Source organism: Eretmochelys imbricata, chromosome 11, assembly GCF_965152235.1.
Source record: "Eretmochelys imbricata isolate rEreImb1 chromosome 11, rEreImb1.hap1, whole genome shotgun sequence".
NCBI classification, from domain to species: Eukaryota; Metazoa; Chordata; order Testudines; family Cheloniidae; genus Eretmochelys; species Eretmochelys imbricata.
The window spans coordinates 31,600,192-31,621,443 of NC_135582.1; the positions used below are offsets into that span (position 1 = coordinate 31,600,192).

Consider the following 21,252-nt stretch of genomic DNA (forward strand, 5'->3'; position numbering starts at 1 on the left):
ACATTCTTGGCGAGCGGTTTCACAAGGCCACTACCCCTCTGAATTCACATACATCTAAGAAACCCATTTGTATGGAGATGCCTACAGGACGCCAGCTGGCTGGTTACAGCTTAATTGAATATTTAGGATAATCTAAGGACAGCCATCCCAAAATATTCATTATGTTAGTTCACATGAAATAATGTGCTATTACTAAACTGACCACTTTACTTTGTAGGTTGTACCCAATTTCTATCTTTGAGATAGTATGTGCCTCATAGAGCTCACAATGCCCTCTTATGTTTATTTTTGGAAAGCACTTAACACATACATACCTCACTACTGAAAACACATAATATGCATGTTTCTGATTTTGTGGGAGCTCTCTCCTTAAAATCTCTATAGAGAGGTTGGATTCACCTCTGCATCCAGGGAGTGCTAGGATAGCCACTGGGCACACTTCTCTTACTGACGAATTGCTATAATTTCGAAGTTTACGAAAAATCTTAAGTTTGGCTTGGACAAACGGGCTAAGCTAGAGAGATGGTTGTTATCCGGGGCCTTCTGGAGCCAAGCAGCACAGGGCACGGTGGTGCACAATGGTTGCAAGAATAACCCACCCTCGGGGCATATTAGTTCAAAGAGTCATGCACCGTCTCTACAGAAAGCCTGTGTCACATTGGTCATGATAATCATCACAAGATGCATGTATACACTCACACAGAATCATGTTTTCAGGTTTGAGTTCAGGCCAGCCACCTTAAGTTGATAAACTAGTATTTTGGGCAGAGATGTTTGTCGGTCTGTCTACTGGAATGTCTGCCTGAGCACAGTGCTAATCAAGTGATTGCAAATTCCCCTGGGGAGACTCTAGGCAGGAAAACAGGGTTGAGGTTATCCTGTTTCCATTAGATGAAAATGGATTTTTGGACTACAGCTGTAGGTACAGAGACTCACTCTGGCGCCTTCACCTAGAAAGATAAGTGAATAATGGGTTTGTTTCATGAAAAGGAAAAAAAAACCATCACAGCCAGCAGGGCTCTTAAATGCTGGGAGAAGAACTTTGGGTAAGATGAACTTCATTAGACAGCAGGCTATCTTGTTAGTTAAGTCTAGACTCTAGTATGTATGTTATAATTTTATTGTCTATGTAACCCTTTTCCAATAGTTCTGGCTGCTGTCATTTGAATCTCTGTTCAATAAACTTATACTGGTCCTGCCTCGTCTCGAAAATAATCTAAGTGCCGCCATGTTAAGCAAAGCTGTGTTCTAGGGTGTAACTGGTAAGCTGGGGTGTACTGTTCCTTTGGGAGTAGAGTATCTGGGAATTCTGACTGTGCCCAGTGGATCAAGAACTGGATACTGCAGGCAGATGCTTGGTGGTTGGTACTAGCCTGCAGAGGGACAAGCAGAGCCTGCATAGGCTAAGAGGGGACTGCTTGTGCTGCCCATGGCCGGTGGTTCACCACCTCTGGCGGGCTCAGAAAAGGCTTCCCTATGATGAAAAGGTGCCTTGCAATCCCCAGGAAGTGTCACAATAGTATACGGTCACTGGATTAATAGCAGAAATCACTGCAGGAACCAGATCTAAAAGCAATTCATTGTAATAGTAACTGGAAAGTCTCTAATTTCCTTTGGTTCCTCTATTTGCAATGTTTCAGTTCTGAAGCTACAACTTTGTAATAACAATAAATTTCTTTTGAACAGTAGCTTTAACAATATTAAATTTCAAATACATTTCCTTCCAGAGATTGTGTCCAAGCATATTGCCATTCCAAGTATACCCAACAGTGGCATTTCACTTCGGAGATAAAAGCAAAAGGAAACGTGTGAAGCCCAAAGAGAGGGGATATAGGAAGTAAACTCATACATGCTGCTGGAATGAAAAACGGTAACAGAATGAGTGTAGAATGGCAGAAAAACTAGTTTTCTTCAGGACATTGAACTAATTAAGAGCAGATTATTTGTAAAAGCTATGTTCAAAAAGTATTCTATGGTGATCTTTCTTCAGCAAAGGAGTGGGGTAAAATGAGAAAAATCAAATCTACAGTACAAGAAAGGACAGAAGGCTTTTCCCTCCAGAAGGGAAAACACAAACATGCACTAGTACATTCATTTGTCTGTCCATAGTAATGCAGCAGGAAGCTGTAATGAATCCATGACTGCATACTGTACACTATGATTATCAGCTAACCATTGTGACAGGGTCAGGCCAGATGGCTACAGGAGAGTGACAGAACGCAGATATATTAGCCCCAGCTTAAGTAGGTCCCTTTTCCCTGGGTAAGGTAACAGGGAAGGTTCCAGAACAATCAGGAACTTTCTGGAAACAATTAAGGCAGACAGGCTGATTAGAACACCTGCAGCCAACGAAGAAGACGCTAGAATCATTTAAGGCAGGCTAATCAGGGCACCTGGGTTTAAAAAGCAGCTCACTTCAGTTTGTGGTGTGCGTGCAAGGAGCTGGGAGCAAGAGGCGCAAGACGCTGAGAGTGAGAAGGTGTACGACTGGAAGACTGAGAAGTACAAGCATCATCAGACATCAGGAGGAAGGTCCTGTGGTGAGACTAGAGTGTTGGGAGGAGGCCATGGGGAAGTAGCCCAGGGAGTTGCAGCTGTCATCCAGCTGTTACAGGAGCCACTGTAGACAGCTGCAATCCACAGGGCCCTGGGCTGGAACCCGGAGTAGAGGGCAAGCCCGGGTTCCCCCCAAACCTCCATCCTCCCAACTCCCTACTTGATACCAGAGGAGTTGAACTGGACTGTGGGTTCCACCAAAGGGGAAGGTCTCTGGTCTGTTCCCCAATTGGATCAGCAGAGACTGCATGGATTGTTCTTTTTTTCCTCATGCTGGCCAGTGATGAGGCTAACTGAGTGAGCGGCTGATTTCAGCCACAAAAGTGGCCAAACTGAGGGCTGCCATGAATCTCTGAGGCGAGAAAATCTGCCAATAAGAGCAGGACCCACCAAGGCTGGGGAGGAACTTTGTCACACCACAGATACACCAAATAGAATTCAACCTTCAAATCCACAGAGCTCAAATCACTTGAGATAAAGGAGCATCACCACCAACATTAGGGTTGATATCTTTGCAGGCTTGCCACTTGCCACTAGAGGTTGAGATTGCCAGCACTGTTGAGCAGGTTATTTTCTTCAACAGGACAACAGCAGGGCCAGACAAACCAACAAGTTATAATAAGCCTCATCAGTGCTTTTATAGAAGTTTGAGATGTCTTGGAATTGTTGAAATATCTACGGGGATGAAAAGTGTTAATCTAACAACGTGAAGGATACAGGACTCTCCCCAGGGCAGTAAATGATAACAGCCAATGAAATTGTCTTGTAAAATGACCAAGAAGAACTGACCGGATTCGTCACAAGTCAAAGAAAAGAAGACATGAGAGAAACAACTAGAATTAGAAAGTTTTATTTAACTTTAGATGAGATGAAGACTCTGTCCTTCTTCACTCCTGTGTAACCAGGGATGCCTCCTATGATTGCAGTCCAACAAAAAGGTCCACAAGTTTTAGAGATAGCTATCCTGAGTTTATTTTCCTCTTTCTGAGCAATTGCAGTAACGCAAGCCACACCACAGTATGACTGCCATGATAATGCATATGCTGTTTACTTTATACAGGAGTTATTAGTTTACCAAAAAACTCTTAGAACTCCCCAGGATCAAGCCACAGCTCTTTAGGCCTAATCTTATTTTCTACCTCAATGAGGGAATAAAATAAACACCTAGCTCTTAGGTAGCACTTTTCATCTGTAGAACTCCAAGCACTTAAAAAGTGAGGTCCGTATCATTATCTCCACTTTACAAACAGGGGTAGGGGCACGTATTGAGGAGCAATATTTCAAACACTAGTCTTAGGATTTTTAGTCCCCAAAAAGAGTAAGAGCGCACCACCCCCGATGCCAGAACCACTGGAAATGGGCCTCAAACCACCTCCCATTCTAGTCCAACTGCTAGAGTGGGAGATCAAGTGAAGAGTGGCCTCGCCCTCCAGGCACGCTGCTCTGCTTAGGAGCCTTAAAGCATGGGCCCCAACCTCTTTCTAGTGGAGATTTCACTTAAGGCTGGCTGTGGTAGATGGGCCTTTCATGGGACTCTCCCAGAGCTACACTTCTGTAGAGAGGAGAGAGCAAAGATGTGACGGGGAGGGGAGGAGGAGACACAGATGCTCCACATTTTCCCCAAATGCACTTAACTCAATAGAGACAGAAGAGTGGCTCATGGATCAGATTGCTAGCCTTTTTTCCACATCTAAGAGCCTCATTTTATATAAATAATGACTATGTTCAATAACTAAAATGCAAAAGTCTCCAGTGACATTCTGGCCACAGTTGGTCTGTATTAACTCAGTTTTTCTTCTAAGCAATGTAATCTCCGTGCATTACCTGAGACTCTAAGGGTATGTCTATGCTGCAACTTAAGCCAGGCCTAGGCTCAAGCCTCTTCCCTCTCTACACAAATCACGGTAACCCAAGGCTCAGATCCAGGGTTCCAGGACCCTGAAGGGTCTGAGCCAGAGTCAAGCCATGACCCTGGGTTCAAGCCCTGTTGCTTTGCAGGGTACAGGCAGCCCCACTTGACTTTGGTCCTGGGAGTCCATCAGAAGTGTCTCAATCCCATGGGCCAACTTCCGTTGTCCTCTCTATCACAAGAATCTCCAACTGACCCAGTGAAAATGGAAGCAACTCCTCCTTGGCATACAGCAGCAGCTCAGTGAGTCAGTGTTAGCCCTTCCATTGACTTCTGACCACGACCTTCAAACACACCATCAGAAAGCTTTCTGTTTTTGCAATGGAGATTGAACATAACCAACCTTTTGCACAGCTCACAGCTTTATGGTCATAGGAGCACAGCCAGATTTTGATAGTCTCTGGTGCCAGCAGAACTGTGAACTTTAGACCAGGAACTACCATGCATACCAGCAAATAGTGAAGAAGTTGGCAGCTTTGCAAATTTACTGGACCAGTGGCCAGTGCAGGGAATGGATTAAGTAGCTCAAGAGAACTGGAAAGCCCGGGACCAGAATGGTACCTCAGGCAACTCACTGACATAGTGCCCATTTTAGGAGGAGTTTGAACAGGTGCTGGGCACTGCATCCAGCAAGGAGTCAGCTGTGGTGCATGATGACCTGGTCAGTTGGGATGGGGCCCTGCTGGTCCCAGACTACAGCATGAAGACTGATGGGAACCAGCAGGCACAGAGTGAGGACCATGAAGTCACTCTGTTGCTGGTCTTAGAGCAGGCTTTGGAGCAGGAGCAGCAGCAGAAAATTTGCGGTCTTTCTCCCCCCCGTCCACAGGTAAAGGCTGCTGTGATGCCTGTAGCAGACACAGAACAGAGAGAAGTTGTTCCTGAGCCTGGTAAGTTTCTGGTTTCATTTTATTGTTTATTATACAGTAATAGCAGGGACTTCTGCTCTAAGAATCACTACAAAAATATGAGAAGCCCAGGCTAGCAGAGTGCATCCACGGATTGTATGTCAGCCGCTATCAAAATGGTAGCCAGGAAATGCAAAAAGTAAAGAATGCCTTGTTAGGGCATTCTTTTCTTAAAAATAACCTTGCATTCCCATGCTTGTAAGGAGAAAAAATGTTCCATTTTCAAATCTATTCCATGTCAGTTAGAGGTAATTAATAGGCAACAAAATAATTTGTCCAAAAGACGACTGATGTTTGAATTTTTGTCCAGAAATATGCTGGGGGCAGGGAGGAAGAAAGCGGTAGAGTTCTGCATGTTTGCATGCAGCCATAAGTAGGTAAGCCATGTGGAAGCTAACACCAGCACCCTGCTGACTCCTTTGTGAATTCTGACCCAATTCTGGGTACTGATAGCTGCGCACTTTTCCTGAAGCAGGAATCAAATAGGTAGTAATATTGCGGGGGGGAGGGCATATTTTCCAGGGCAACTTCAATAGCTGGCCAGCCCACTCCACTCAGACATGCTGTTCAGTCCCCAGACGTTTGAATGCTTCTGTTGCATTAACTGCAGGTTCCCCACCAACAGCTTGAAACAACATCTCCCTTTGCCAATCAGGCACCACAAAAAATATTATGTCCTCCAAAATGTGAGAGACCTACATGGTTTTAAAAAAAGCTTTTGTAGCACAGCCACTGACTGCCTCCCATCCCCCCAAGCCAAGTAGTTTTGCAGTTTTTAGAAAACAAAAAAACAAACAGTTTTGAATTTTTAACTTACTATTGTCTCTACATTTCTTTTACGGTGATTAACCAGGCTGTGTCCAGGGAGCTTTTGTGGACTGAAACATCCCTTTCACAATATACTGAATTTCAGATTAGAAAAAGTAACATTTTAGATCTTGAAATTCCACATGAATTTTCTCTGTGCTCCTGCACTGGGCTAGTTGAGATCATAACCCTCTGTCTTGTACTGTTCCGGCCTCTCGACCTCAGCGAGCCGCAGGACTGCCACAGCTCACCCACACTTCAGTACAAGCCTGGCCCAATGTGCCTTCATGGACCGGTCCAAGAGGAAGCGTTTCCATGATGAACTTACAGTTCAAGTCCTGGAGTGGGCCAACAAGCAGGTGCAGTACCAGAAACTGAGGGACTGAAGGCTAGAGAAAAGGCTTGCCAAGAAGCAAGAGGACAGCTGACTAGAAAGCGAGGACAGGGTTTCACAGTTCCTGGAAAAGGAACAGTGACTAAGGCAGGAGGACAGTCCTCAGCAGAGGCTTGTCAGAGCAGCTGATGCGAATCATGGCTGCATGAGCACAGGCTCCTGCTGTCTCTCCCACACAACAGCCTGAGTCTCCTAAATCATACCATCGGATGCAGTCTAGAAACAGCTTGGAAAACTCTATGGCTAGGTGACCCATGAAATCGGGCCCCACGAGCAGCTGGGCAGGGCAACTTAGCCCCATGCAGTCCACTACCTTGACCCCCTTCCCTGTGTATGCCTCCACCCCTCTCTCCTGGCACCAAGTGAGCAGGAAACAATGAAACAAGGGGTGGGAGCAGGGGACATGCAATGGTAGAGGGCTTCTGTCTTGTACATGGTTTCCACTCTTTCCATTTGTTCATGCATTTATTTTGTTTTGGAAAGATTCTGTTGTAACTAGAGTTTTGATGTGGTAATGGCTGCTGGCCTGCCTGGCAAAGGGTGAATGTTGTATAGTAACTCCTCGCTTAACGTTGCAGTTAGGTTCCTGAAAAATGTTACTTTAAGCAAAATGATATTAAGCAAATCCAATTTCCCCATAAGAATTAATGTAAATAGGGGGGGTTAAACAAACAATTTAATACTGTACACAGCAATGACTGTGAAGCTTGGTTGAGGTGGTGAAGTTAGAGGGTGGGATATTTCCCAGTGAATGCCTTACTGCTAAATGATGAACTAGCATTCGGCAGAGTCCTCAAGGGTTAACATATTGTTAGTGTAGCCTCACACTCTACAAGGCAGGACGAATGGAGGGAGGGGAGACAGCATGGCAGACAGAGACACACACCCTGTGTATGGCGGGGGGGGGGGGGGGAGAGAGGGGTGCACTGCCCTTTAGGTACACTGATCCTTTAATTAGATCAGGAAGCTGAGACAGCAGCTGCGGCCAGCAAGCTCGTGTTCCCACCCTGGTCTATATGGAGAAGGGGTAAGTGGGGGGGGGCAGGAGCAGGGGGACACCCTGACATTAGCCCCCCACTTCCCTTTTCTCTCCCCCCCCCCCACCCCCGGCAAGCAGGAGGCTCCCGGGAGCAGCTCCAAGGCAGAGGGCAGGAGCAGCACATGGCAGTGGGGGGAGGGACACTGAATTGCCAGCAACCGATAGCCCGCTGGGCGGCTGCCACACAGGGAACCGATAGGGGGGCTGCCTGTCCACCCTGGTTCCCAGCCCCCACCAGCTAGCTCCAATGGGCTGCTCTTCCTGCAAACAGCGGACAAAGCAGCCGGCTGCCAAACAACGTTGTAAGAGAGCATTGTGCAACTTTAAATGAGCATGTTCCCTAATTGATCAGCAACGTAACATTAACCGGGATGACTAAGTGAGGAGTTACTGTACTGTTTTAATATGTCTATCAATAAAGCTGTTTGTCATCAAAAGTTTATTGCTATCACTGATTCTCAACATTCAAATACAGATTGTAACAGGTAAACACATGATCAGGAACAATTAGGAATTAGTAAGCAAACACTATTCTGCTGTACAATTAGGTACAGAAGTCTACTCTTCAGTAACTTCCTTAGATGAATGTTTACTGTAAATCATATCCATTTTATAAATCATTATTCATAAGTACACTGCATAGCAATCAAGCCCTCTCCCAAACCAAGTATCTCCTTTCCCCCTCATCCCTCGCAAAGCAGATTCATAGAGGTACTATTTCCCCCACTCTTCCATTGGGCCATGCAAGTCCATAATGTGGGAGCACAAAGCATCCCTGACTGTCGCTGCCTTGGTGCAGCAGCTCCAGCCGTGGTAGCTGCACTTGCTGACGGAACGTACTGATTCAGTAGCCCCACGCAGCCATAGGGCCATTCAAGGGGAAAATGGACCACGTCCAACTTCACAAAGATAGTGAAGAGCACAGAAAGCCACAGTAAGGCAGATAGCACTTGATGACATTGACATTCAAACATGTCTGTAAAAATCTCCAACAGGATTTCAATTTGCCAAAAGACATTCAACCACCATTCTACACCTGCTGAGAATATAATTAAACCATCTTTTGCCAGGGCCTCTGACACCAGGGTACTGTTTCATAAGCCAAGGCAAAACAGGGTATGTGGGGTCCCCCAGAACAGGAACTCAGTCTATGACAGTGTCACTTGGTGGAATAGTGTCCCAGCCCATTAAGGAATCTTGTAGACCTGTTTGCCAAAAGCACTGGCGTTGTGAACTTCCCTATTGCAGTCTACGTTGACATTCATAAGTCAACTTTGGTGGTGCACGAGAGCCTGTATAACAATGAAGTTGCACCCTTTGCCGTTTATGTACATGTGCTCCTCAAGGAGGGCAAACTATGGGCACCAGTCCCACCAATGGCCCCAGCACAGTTTGAAAACCCCATTCTCTCAAAGCCAGGAACTACCTCAGGAATATCTTTTATGACTGCCACTTGGAGTAAACCACATACCTGACTGCCTCAAACCTCCGCCTCTACTTTACCAACAGTTGACTTTCTAGTAACAAACTGGTTTGCAACAGACCTACAGCAGTCTGGCATAGTCAGCTTCCAGGGTTGCTATAGCAACCCACTTCTGGAACAGCAAGGGTACCCTCATTTGTGTATCTTTATTATTGGCGGGTTCGGGCAAGCTGCTCACAAAGCTCTGCAAATATAGCTTCCTTAATGAAAAAAAGTTCTGGACCCGCTGCTGGTCATTCCAGGTCTGCACGATTATGTGAGATCACCAGTCTGTGCCTGTGGCCCTGCTCCAGAAGCACAGTCTGTGAAGGGGGCATCAGCGGCTGTACCAAGCGTAATGCACAGCATCAACCCATTCAAGTCGGTTTTGCCTGGGTACTCCTCATTCTCTCCTCTTCCATAAGCTGTGTCAGGTACTTTCGGTGGGTCAGAAAATGCCATCGAAACATCCACCAGCATCACACAGAAGCGCTGCCTGTTTCCTGATACAGGAGTGACAGAGCAAGCAAGAGAACTTCTTGAAAAGGTTCCTCCTCCATATTGATTGGCAAGCTGTGTGGGCCAGCTGTTCAAACTTCCTGAAATGTGCAGGGTGGGCAGTCAAGTTTTCCCTCACAGTGCACCACCCTGAGCTGAGGGCCTCAGCTCCCACATTCCAGGCGGCCGCTAGGGAGTCTGGGATATGAGTTGGTTTGACTCAGGTCTTCAAGCTGCACTGTGGACACCACAGCCCCAGGTTCAAGCCCAGGTTAGAAAAATCTTAACCTAAGGTTAAAAATCAGCACAGACGCTCAAGCGTTGGGTTTTCTAACCCAGGGTTAGCTAACTCAAGTCCCACTAACCCTGGGTTTTCATTGCAGTGTAGCAATACCCTTCATTTCTTGGTCAACTCAACAGGACCTCCGTTTACAGAAAGGGTAAGACATACCATTAAATATTTTAAAGCAGCCACAGTTTTCTCAGATAGCCATGTAGGCAAAAAAGTAGATTTGTATTTATGTTGTAAAATGGGATTCCCCACCCTTGGAAAACACAACGTGCACTTCATCAAGTGGTCACAGAACTCCTAGAATCCAACAGTAATGCTTAGGCTCAGGTGGGCTCTACCTGTTCCAATTTAGATACGTCTAGCCACTCTTCACCACCACCACAAAAAGTCAATCTCAAGTGATTAATTTAGCTCCCATAAAATTCTAGTTTAGTTCTCATGAAGAAAACCTGAGTGAGAGGAGGAACTAAAAAAAAGAAAACACAGGGAGAAAAGTCAAGAAGTTCATATATTTATACCTTCTCTATGTTTTGTGGGCATCTTTCAGGAAACATGAGACCCTCCCATACCACTTCTTCCTTTCCCCAAAAAGGTCAAGTATAACTAAACCCCTTTGTTCTCCGTTTAAACCGATTTTTACTGAACAAATCCTGAGTTTTACAAGAAGTATTATTCAGTTTTCCCCCTATTTTCACCCTACTTTTATATCAAACACATAAAAATAACTTGTATTTTTCTAACACAGTACATTGCATGAGATATGTATTACAATAATACATTAGTCTGTATGTATATGCAAAGCTGCCTGTTGAAGTAATGCTATGCATTAGCCTCAAAGCTACACACAGACACGCACGGAAGCTCTGAAGTACATCTGAATGTACTGATGAATCTGATGCCCACCACGTACACATTTTAAGCTGTTAACAGATAATAGTTTAAAGATCTGACACTACAATGGGAAGAAAATGAAAATCTGTATCAGAAAATGTTTCAAAACACAAGGAAGATTTTTTAAAACAAAAGCAGGAGAAAGGGATGAAGTTGAGTGCATGCACTGCAAATTGTGTGGCTCATTTATTAAATGTAAATATTTATAGGGTAATAGTTTTAAGTCTACAACCATAAACTGTTTATTCAATTGAAAAGTTTTGTTTGGGGATTAGAGATATAGTGTTTTCTTAAACTTAGAGTTGGCACTGTGTTTTGAGTTCTGTTTTAGTTCCGTAGCAAATCTCATTGAATTCCATTCATCAAAGCATTAACCTACCAAATACTTTTTCCCCATCCTTCTGTCCACCAAAATCAACCCCAATATTTACACAGAAAAAATTGTTAATTTTTTTCACTGATTTTCACCTCTTTTTGTTGTAGTAATAAACACCAATAAATTATTGGGAAAAATTAAATCAAATAAAAACTGAAAACAAAGGACCCTAACTATTGCAAAATACAGCACATGATGTAGGTAAATTCAGTACCAGATACCATCACCCTGACAAAACTGTCCATCACAGTACCAACAGTGAGCCTAAACTTAATTTTAAATTAGCATCTTCATCCTCTGACTCAGACATAATGTTCTACCTTTAAAATTCATGGTTAAGGGCATAGGAAATTTCTTGTATGCTTTTCAACTATTAACTTACAAACGCACTCTTGCCTCCTTGAAGCACTGCTACAGCATCAGATGGACTATTCAAAATCAGGCCCAAAAATTAAAGTCTACTACCAGTTTGCGATCAAGAAAGGTGTGAGTGAAAGTGATGGTTAAGAGTATAATGAAGCTACTCCAGGTCATTGAGCATTTCTTTTAATAAGAAACTCATGTCGAGAGACCTTGTTTTGGTCCTACGCATAAAATATAGATCTTGAATATTAAATATGGACCTTGTATGAAGCATGCACATGACCCTACCCTGCTATTCTTTAACATCAGGGCTTAATGGCACCTTAAGAATCAGGCTACAGCTGCACTGGAGTTATGATCAACGGTATTGCCACTAGAAAGCTGGCTAGCTCTGCTGCAAAACCTGAGAATGTTCTCCTGCCAAACATGAAGTAGTGCAGTTTTGTAGATTTAGATTAAGGGGCAGAACTAAGCTAACCCACTCCAGCAAACCCCAATTAAAAAAAAAAAAGTGTGCTGTGGCCTAGTAGCAGACTTAATATCCATTCAAAATTAGAAGGCAGACAGGAGTAAAGGGAATTTTTGCCCCAGAATTCAGGCATTCAGTTCTAGCAGTTCTGCACCAAATTGTGGCCCAAGGCACGTGTGTGGAAAGCGGACTAAGGAAATTACAAGGAGCTTCTGCTACCCTTGAGCCGTAAAGTAGAGGCCAACTACAGTCCAGGTGGGGAGCAGAGTTACTGCTCCATCTAGTACCACCAGTGGTATTAGCCTCTCCAAAGGACTAGAGTTTGAATGGCACCACAACTCCGTCCCTCCAGAAAGCTGGAGAAGTGCAGATGGTTAGTAACAGATAGAGCTGCTGCTTGTAGTCCCCCTGGAGAAACTTCAGCTGAGAATTTCTCCTGGAGATTCCACTGCAGTACTGCCCCTCAACAGCCCACCCCGCAGACACAAGCCTCTACCTCATGACTCACCAATCTCTTAGAATTCTTTGAGGCGGTCAAACAAACATATGGACAAGGGTGATCCAGTGGGTACAGTTCACTTGGATTTTTAGAAACCCTTTGACAAGGTCCCTCACCAAAAGCTTCTTAAGCTAAGTAAGCAGCCATGAAATAAGAGAGAGGGTCCTCCCAGGATCAGTAATTAGTTAAAATATAGGAAACAAAGGCTAGGAATAAATGGTCATTTTTCATAACAGAGAGAGGTGAACAACAGTGTTCCAGGGATCAGTAGTTGTTCAACATATTCATCAATGATCTGGAAAAGGGGGTAAACAGTGAGGGGTGAAGTTTGCAGATAATTATCTTGGGTAATTTCATATTAAGTACAACGTTTACTGAGGAGTTAGAAAGGGATCTCACAAAACTGGATGACTGGGACACAAAATAGCAGCTGAAACTCAAGGTTGATGAACGCAAAGTAATGCACATCGGAAAACATGATCCCAACTATCCATATAAAATAATGGAGTCTAAATTAGCCGTTAACATTTGAGAAAGATCTGGGAGTCAATGAAGATAGTTCTCTGAAAACATCCACTCAATGTGCACCAGCAGTCAAACCCCCCCTCCCAAAGGGGGGAGGAGGGGGAGACAAGACCCAAATGTCAGGAACCCTAAGGGGAGAGATTGATTAAAAGAAAGTAAGTATCAATGTCACTATATAAATCCATGATATGCCCCCACCTTGAACACTACATGCAGTTTTGGTTACCCCATCTCTTAAAAAGGTATGTTAGAACTGGGGGGGAAAGATGCAGTGAAAGGCAAAAATTATTAGGAGTACGGAATACTTCCATACTAGGAGAGATTAAGAAGACTGGAACTATTCAGCTTGGAAGAGACAACCAAAGGAGATATGATAGAGGTCTACCAAATCATGAATGGTGTGGAAAAAATGAATAAGGAAGTATTAATTATCCCTTCACATTACCCAAGAACCAGGAGTCATCCAATGAACTTAATAATAGGTAGCAGGTTTAAAACAAGTACTTCTCCACACAACATTCAGTCAACCTGTGGAACTCGTTGTCAGAGGATGTTGTTAAGGCCAAAAGTATAACTGGGTTCAAAACGAATTGGGTAAATTCATGGAGGTTAAGTGCATCAATGGCTATTAGCTAAGATGGGCAGGGATGCAACACCATGCTGAGTGTCCCTAAGCCTCTGACTGCCAAATGCTGGAACCAGGATGGATACAAATCCATAATTAAAAAAAAAAATTCTATTTAAATTGGATTTTTTTGATAAAAAGGTTCACCCCCCATCAAAAAGCAATCTAAAGATAGTTTTAATTAAGATATCTTTGAGCTATAATGTATCTCATCATGGAATAGGGATTATAAATTCTAAATTATGTGACAATATATTCATGTAATGTTTAAGAAAAGTTTTGTAAATAAATTCCAATAGTTCATGGATTAGGGACTCAATCTTATGGAATTCCAGGGGCTTCTGTATAGATTTAGATTAATCTTTCTATCTACCCAATCAGTGCTCAGTCTAGAAGATACCAGAGATGCTTAGTCTTGCAGTTCTCAAACTCTGAATTTTTGTACCCAGAGATAACATGCTTAACAGCACAAATGTTTTAAAATAAAATAATATATAGGTGAAAAATAACAGACTCAACACTAACGTCCCTCTGCAAATATGTGTACACAGTCAATCCCTTACCTCTCTCTAAAAGTGCAAAGTTTCAAAAAGTTCAATGAATAGAAGATTGTTGGGGGAGGAATAGATCTGACAAGGAGAAGAAGTCTGGAGATAAATGTGAGAAGGGAGGGACAGGCAATAGAAACGAAAGTGAAACTGTTTGAGCAGTATATTCCAGAAGTCTTGAGGTCTTTCTGAGAGTAGCCTTCATTGATTTGAGATCTATCATACCATTCTCTCACTAGAAGGGAAAACCTATAATGGCAGCAGGCCATAAAAGAGACGCAATTTGGGAACATTTTAATGAAGTTCCTCTACCCGTGGGTAAGACAGGCATTCGTGCAAAATGCAAACAGTGCAACAAAGAAATGCAAGGCCTGGTTGCCTGAAGGAAACTACATCATGAGAAGTGTTCCTTCTTAGGAGGAAGCTGCGTTGAAGATGATGAAAGGAACATGTCTCAACGTGCAGGATCTTCAGGTGGTCAACTTTTTTATTTCATACTTCTTAAGGACTGCCTGTCTTCCTTCTGGACTATTCTTGAATTCTGATGTTTGAGCAAAAAGTATAGTTGTTACTCTATGGTACTATCATTTTAGATGCAGTTGTGATATAAAACAAATAGCTGAAATAGGCAGATCTTCCTTGTACTATTTCATCTTTAAAGTAGTATAGAGTGTCAATGAATGCAATGAGTAATACTAAATGTGTAGTGTGGTGGTAATAATTAAATAACTGCATTGACTTATTTTGTTTAGGATAATCCATCCTGAACATACAGGATTCTCAAAAAGAAAAGGAGTACTTGTGGCACCTTAGAGACTAACCAATTTATTTGAGCATGAGCTTTTGTGAGCTACAGCTCACTTCATCGGATGCATCAGGATTCTGAAGACTATCCACCTTCAAGATCACCATCATTTTCTATAGTTTCAGAGTTATCTGCCAATGACAGTGTTTCAGTCACATCATGTATGTCACATAGCCACAGTATATCACCTGTAGCAAAAAAAGAGAAAAACACACACACACACACTCCATCATCCAGAAACAATCATAGATAAGTTTGTCATAAGAACCAGCAGATTACAAAAAGAGGTAATGGATGAAAAAACTTCCTAGTTTGTTTATGCAACAAACTCTCCTTTCCGTATGATTGAGAACTCACAGTTCATTAACATGGTTCAGTCATTAAGACCAGGTGGGATACAGTCCACCCAACAGAGCAGATGTCGCAAGCAAATTGCTGGATAAAGTGTATGAAAGAGTAATGGAACAGTGTGCAAAAGGTTTAGAGGGTAAAATTGTTAACCTTAGTCTTGATAGGTTGAGCAATGTCCAAATGATCCTATTGTATGTGCTTATGTGATAACAGAAGAAGGGAATGTCTTTCTTACAGAAACAATTGATACATCAGGAAATGCACACACAGCAGAATACTTACAAGTAGCAGTAGTAAAAACTGTAACAAACTGTGGAAAAAAATTCAAATGTCTAGTACGTAGCTTGGTCACAGAAATGCTGGAAACGTAACCAAGATGAGAAGAAATTATTTAGAAGAAAGCGGAGTCCCCCAAGCTAACAACATACGGTTGCAGTGCTCATTTGATACACCTCCTAGCCAAAGACTTCAGTGTTCCAGAAATAAAGGCTTATCTTGTTGAAATTGCAAAATACTTCCGTAGCAACCACTTTGCAGCAGCTGCTCTGAAAAAAAGTGGGAGGAACAAAGCTAACTCGCCCACAAGACCTGCGATGGAACTCAGGTGGACTGTTTTGAGCACTGTATCAAGAACTGGCTTAATCTGATGACAGTTTGTGAACAAAATTGTGAAAAAAAAAATAGATGGCACTGTCACAGCCAAAGTTCTCAACATTGGGCTTAAGAGAAATGTTGAACAGACGCTGAGTACCCTGAAGCCTATTTCTGTAGCCTTGAACAAAATGCAGGGAAATAGCTGTTTTATTGCTGACGCTGTTGAAATTTGAAAAGAACTGAGTGAGATCTTAAAAAGAGAAATATGCAATGACAGAGTTAAATTACAAGCATTAAAAAAAAACAAATGGGACAAGCACTACCTCACAGCTCAATACTTGGTATCAGGGTCAAACTTAACTGCTGAAGAAGAGGAGTTGGCTAGGACATGGACATCCAGCAAACATCCCTCCATAATGCCAGCTATAATAAACTTCAGAGCTAAGGGTGAACCGTTCAAGAAATATATGTTTGCTGATGATATTTTAAAGAAAGTCACACCAGCGAACTGGTGGAAGTCAAGCACTTGGATTCAGAAACTGCTGAAGTGATAATCTCATTTTTAACAGCAGTAGCTTCTTCTGCCAGTGTAGGAAGAAAATATTCTTCCTTTGGACTAATTCATTCCAAATTGAGAAATCGTTTGGGACCTGAAAAAGCAAGAAAGCTTGTTTTTCTTTTCCAGATTATGAACAAACAGGAAAATGAAGGTGAGGATGACTGAGTTCGCTGCAGAAGCCAATATTTTAAAGTTTCTCATGTTGATCTGGCTGACACTGTCGATTTAATTTAAAAAAAAAATCATTTAACTATTGTAGTTAAAAAAAAAATTTTTTAAACTTGAATGTTTAACTAAATTCAAAAATTCATACGCTTGTTTTGTTAAAATATGTTTGCTGTTGAAGAAAAAAATCCAAAATACGTAACATTGTTGTTTTAGTTAAATAAAACAATTTAAACGTCTGTCTGGTGATGTTGTTCTCTTAAGACAGCATGGCAAGAAAATCCTCCAAATATTAATGATTAACCTGTTGAATTGGAGATATTTATGAAGACATTGGAGGTGAACTATCTGCTTCAATTACTTTTGGTAAATGCAATAACCAAACAATCATTTTCTGATATAACTGTAAAACTAATCTGAAAAGTTTTCAAAATAAATCACTTTAAAAATGTATAGTGTGTACCTTCTAAAAATGAAAACCTACGCATCTGTCTCTGAGTTGTGAAGAATATGTATTAAAGGTTATAACAACCAACAAGAATGCACTTTTTGTAGAAATCCATGATTAAATCAAGTCTTCCTGACTAGTGATTTAAATCAAATCCGCCCTGGCTGGAACTGAACAACAGGGGTTGGACCATTCCCTGTTCATTCCCTCTGATGCATCTGGCATTGGCCACTGCTGGAAGACAGGATATGGGCTAGATCGGGATGGGCAAACTTTCTGGCCCTAGAGCCACATCGGGTACAGAAATTGTACGGAGGACCAGGTAGGGAAGGCTGTGGGAGGCTATGCCTCCACAAACAGTGAGGTGTGGCCTGGCCCCCGCCCCCATCCAGGCCCCCATAACCTCCACCCCACCCAAAGTGTTCAGAAACAAAGTGGTTAATTCTCATGAGAACATTGAATCCCTGGCCGCTGCAAGATCAGATATCTACATGAGCATACAGATACAAACCAAGATGCATCATGGGTTCCACTAAGCTTTTTTGTTGAACATTCTTCCATATTTGTTTACATCAGAACTTAAGAAAAAAAAGCAAGACCACTTTTACTATTAGTTTAAGTCAGGAAAAAAATAAAGCAGTATATCATCCCAGCAGTCATCCAGTATACAGAGAACAAAAATCAGCCATGGGAGGTGGGGAAGAGAAAGGGTGGTGGGGAGAAGAAAAATGCAGGACTAATTTTCTGCACATGCTACACCACCTGTAACTCCACTACAAGAGAGACAGAGAGTTACTAGACACACTCTTTTTGAAAATTTATGGGACAAGTTTACCTCAACGTTTCAGTTGAGCACAAAACAAAGTGGCTTGCATGTGTAAATGCTCAATTTACATAGGGTGATGAACAATCAGGATATACAATCTTCCAAATGCGTAACTCTAAATTCACCCCAGAAGCCAGCTATGCCTCTCACACCATGCATGTGGTCACATGACACTTAGGATCAGCACAGCAGCAATTTCCAGAAAAAAGGGAGAGCCCCATTACGGATTTAACTCTTCCCTTGCAGAACACTTCATTATACTTTTGTTGAAGTGACACCATCAAGACATTTTAGGCTTGAAATGTAGATTTTTATTAGAAAAGGAGAGAGTCATGTTAAAACTACAAACTACTTGTATTATTGATAGGCTTAGCGTTTGCAGCCACTTACCCACCTTTTTCCCCCTCTCCTCTTTGCTTTGGATTGGACACTACATTCACCTTGCCCTGCATTATTTACACAAAACCCACCCCTACCTGTCAGTAGGGTGTGCAGAGAAAGTTATGGATAGAGATTCTCAGATGTTTTTAGGTTTCCAAAATAAAAATCTTTTTTAATTAAAAAAAGAGAAGAGTGAAGTACATGCATCTCCAGGTGCACTGTTCTAAATTACTTTGGACAACAACTGGTACAGTTAAAACTGAAGAATTTGCACACCTAATAGTGGGTCAAGACATTAGTAATCAAACACACACACAGGAGCAACAGTGCTTGACTCAGGTAAGAGGGAGAAGAGCAGCATTTGTCCAGAGGTTAACAGACCTTCATCTGAACTACTGAGGCTTTTCCACCCTCATTTGAGTGAGCACTGGGCACCTCCAGCAGAGAAGACCTCACACATCTCCTTATCTATGAATGCCCAACTGAAATATTAAGCAAACATCACTCGCAAGAAGAATTTGTCAACTGTCAATGTATAGGGTTAGAACACTGCACTAAAGTAGACTAGGACCAGATTCAAAGTTAAAGCTGTATTTGAGTCTGGTTCTTCAGGAGTTAACTGCTGCTGCACTAACCCACTGTAATTCACATTACTTACCTTCCAGACTGGGTGATGGAAAAGCCAGAAGCAGCAGAGAAAGAATCATAACTCCATCTATCATTGTAGATCTGCAGAAAGAGCAAAAGGGAAAATAAGTGTACTTTAACCGTTAAGCAGTTGGGTTTTCTTATAGTAGACTTTAAAAACAAACAAACAAACAAACAAACAAAACCACTACACAACTCAAATTAACAAAAGCCCAGTTTGTAAACTTATAAAATTGGTCAATGTACACAACTCAGCCAGCAAGTCTGGGTTGGTTGGTTGTGGTTTTTGTTTTTTTTTTTAGAACCAAAAAACACCACACACACATACACACACGCACCCCACCCCTCTCACATATATACTTACTTTCCTCCAAATTCCACAGCAATTCTTACATGAGGAGGGAGAAGGGGATTCACAGAATTAGCATTTTGTATTGTACTGCAGATACAACACCTACTCAAGGACCAGGCTACAGGGTATAAAGCCTGTTCCAATACTGTTTTAGCTAAGCAGATTCAAACTCTTGAAAGCAAATCTTGTCTGGCACACAATTGAATTTCTGGGCTTTCAAACCAAACAAGAAAGATTTAAAAGGAAAAAAAGTTACTGTGAACTTAATACACACTACAAATCTTTTTAAGTGGAAGAGGTATCGGGAGAAGGGCACTGCCTGCCAATGCAGACAGACATAGAACACTGGTGGACAAATTCCACTATATTAGATTTTCTTTAAAACAGAGAAAGTTGCTAGAAGGGAAGAGGGCACTCCATAGTTGAGCGACTATTCTTAGTAATTAAATTTCCAGTTGTATTCTGCATTATTTGTGAAAGGTTCCATTCCAGTGACCCCAACACTATTCCTCTGCTACTAAACATTAAAACAATTGCATCTAGTGAGAGAACTAAGGGATATTTCCAGCATGTGCATAGTTTCTAGATACAAGTGAATTCATTAGATTGCCTGTATTTCATTAGTTTTTCCACATGAATTGGTGGTTTCCCTCCTCACACACATGAAAATAAGATCAGACTGTCACTGCAAAGAAATATATTAACAGGTTTCTGAGAAAACCACCTATTCCATAGCAATCACTTGTGTTTTCCATCAAAATGGTCTCCTTTCTTTCCAATGCTAAATCTCTGGCATTAACAAACTTCATACACTTCTAATAAAAAATGGAGGCAATAGCTTGTTTAAAGACAAGTTATTCTCTTCAAGGGAGAGAATGATTAGGACTATCCTAATAGAGGAGTGTTATAGTCCCTATTCAGTTTCTTGGAAATGGTTTTTGTTTGAGTGGATCAAATTTGGAAGACTCAGTACTTTCACTTCTCTCTCATGAAAAACATGCCTTTAAGCCAGGCTGCTAGTGACTTAATGCAGAAATAAAAGTAGGGTATGGTACAGGGAAGCTTTACCTGGCAGAAAGCTGACTCAGAAGACAGCCAACCAATCTTAAAAATTTCAGCCTTTTGAAATAGTTGGAAGGGACTTTCGACATAAAAAAGTTTGTGCAGATTGATGGATGTGACTAGAACACTCTTCCCCTACCATTCCATCACTGGGTCTCATCTGAACTGACGTCTTAAGCAAGTCTTCTCTTGATGACCACACCCAGATAAATTTCTGCACGCCTGGACAAAGGTGGTACAGTACACATGCCTCTTTCAGGAGACCAAAGGTTCAAATGCACAGACAGAAAAAAATTGATTCTAGTGATGCTGCTACACCACATGGAGTTGGTTAAGCCAGAAACCCTGGAGGCTACTATTAGTACAGGGTTGGGAGTTACCCTGTATCTGAAGGGCGTGAACTCTCAAATTCACACTCAGCCTCCGTTAGAAGTTGGGACATGCACAGACCCACATCCCGAAAAGGCCGTCAGACAGTGTTGGGAACAGAGGAAGAAAGTAAAGCAAACAAACACTGAAGGAGGAAGTTAAATGGGAGATCATCAACAAAATGAGGAAAAAGGGAACATTCTTGAGGAAAGAGTGGGTTAAGACATTAGAAATAAGAACATGAAAGGCATTTTGCAGACTAACAAAAGAGATACTGAAGAAACATAAGATACAAAAAGAAAAGGGGACAATTGGAAGACAGCAAGTTATTTTATCCCCCCCTCATGCACCCCTTCAAAACACGCACTTAATAGTTGGGCAGTTTCTTGAAAAACTGAATAGAAACAGAACTTTTCCCGTGTTTGTTCCTCTCTTTGGTAAGCGTTGGCCTGGATGATGTTAAGAACTTAGTGGTAGTCAATATTGGTCCACATTCACTGTTTATGCTTCAGTAGTGTTTAGCTGCAAACA

At 42.1% G+C, this 21,252-nt stretch overlaps 1 protein-coding gene across 5 annotated transcripts in view; it reads right to left on the reverse strand.

Moving 5' to 3' along the window:
• The window catches only part of ACVR1 (activin A receptor type 1), a 137,603-nt gene that overhangs the window by 58,136 nt on the left and 58,215 nt on the right, over nt 1-21,252 (reverse strand). For all 5 annotated transcript variants that reach the window (XM_077830000.1, XM_077829996.1, XM_077829999.1 and 2 more), the window contains exon 2: nt 18,949-19,019. In XM_077830000.1, the coding sequence (XP_077686126.1) occupies nt 18,949-19,019 (71 nt within the window). The remainder of the gene's footprint in view (nt 1-18,948; nt 19,020-21,252) is intronic.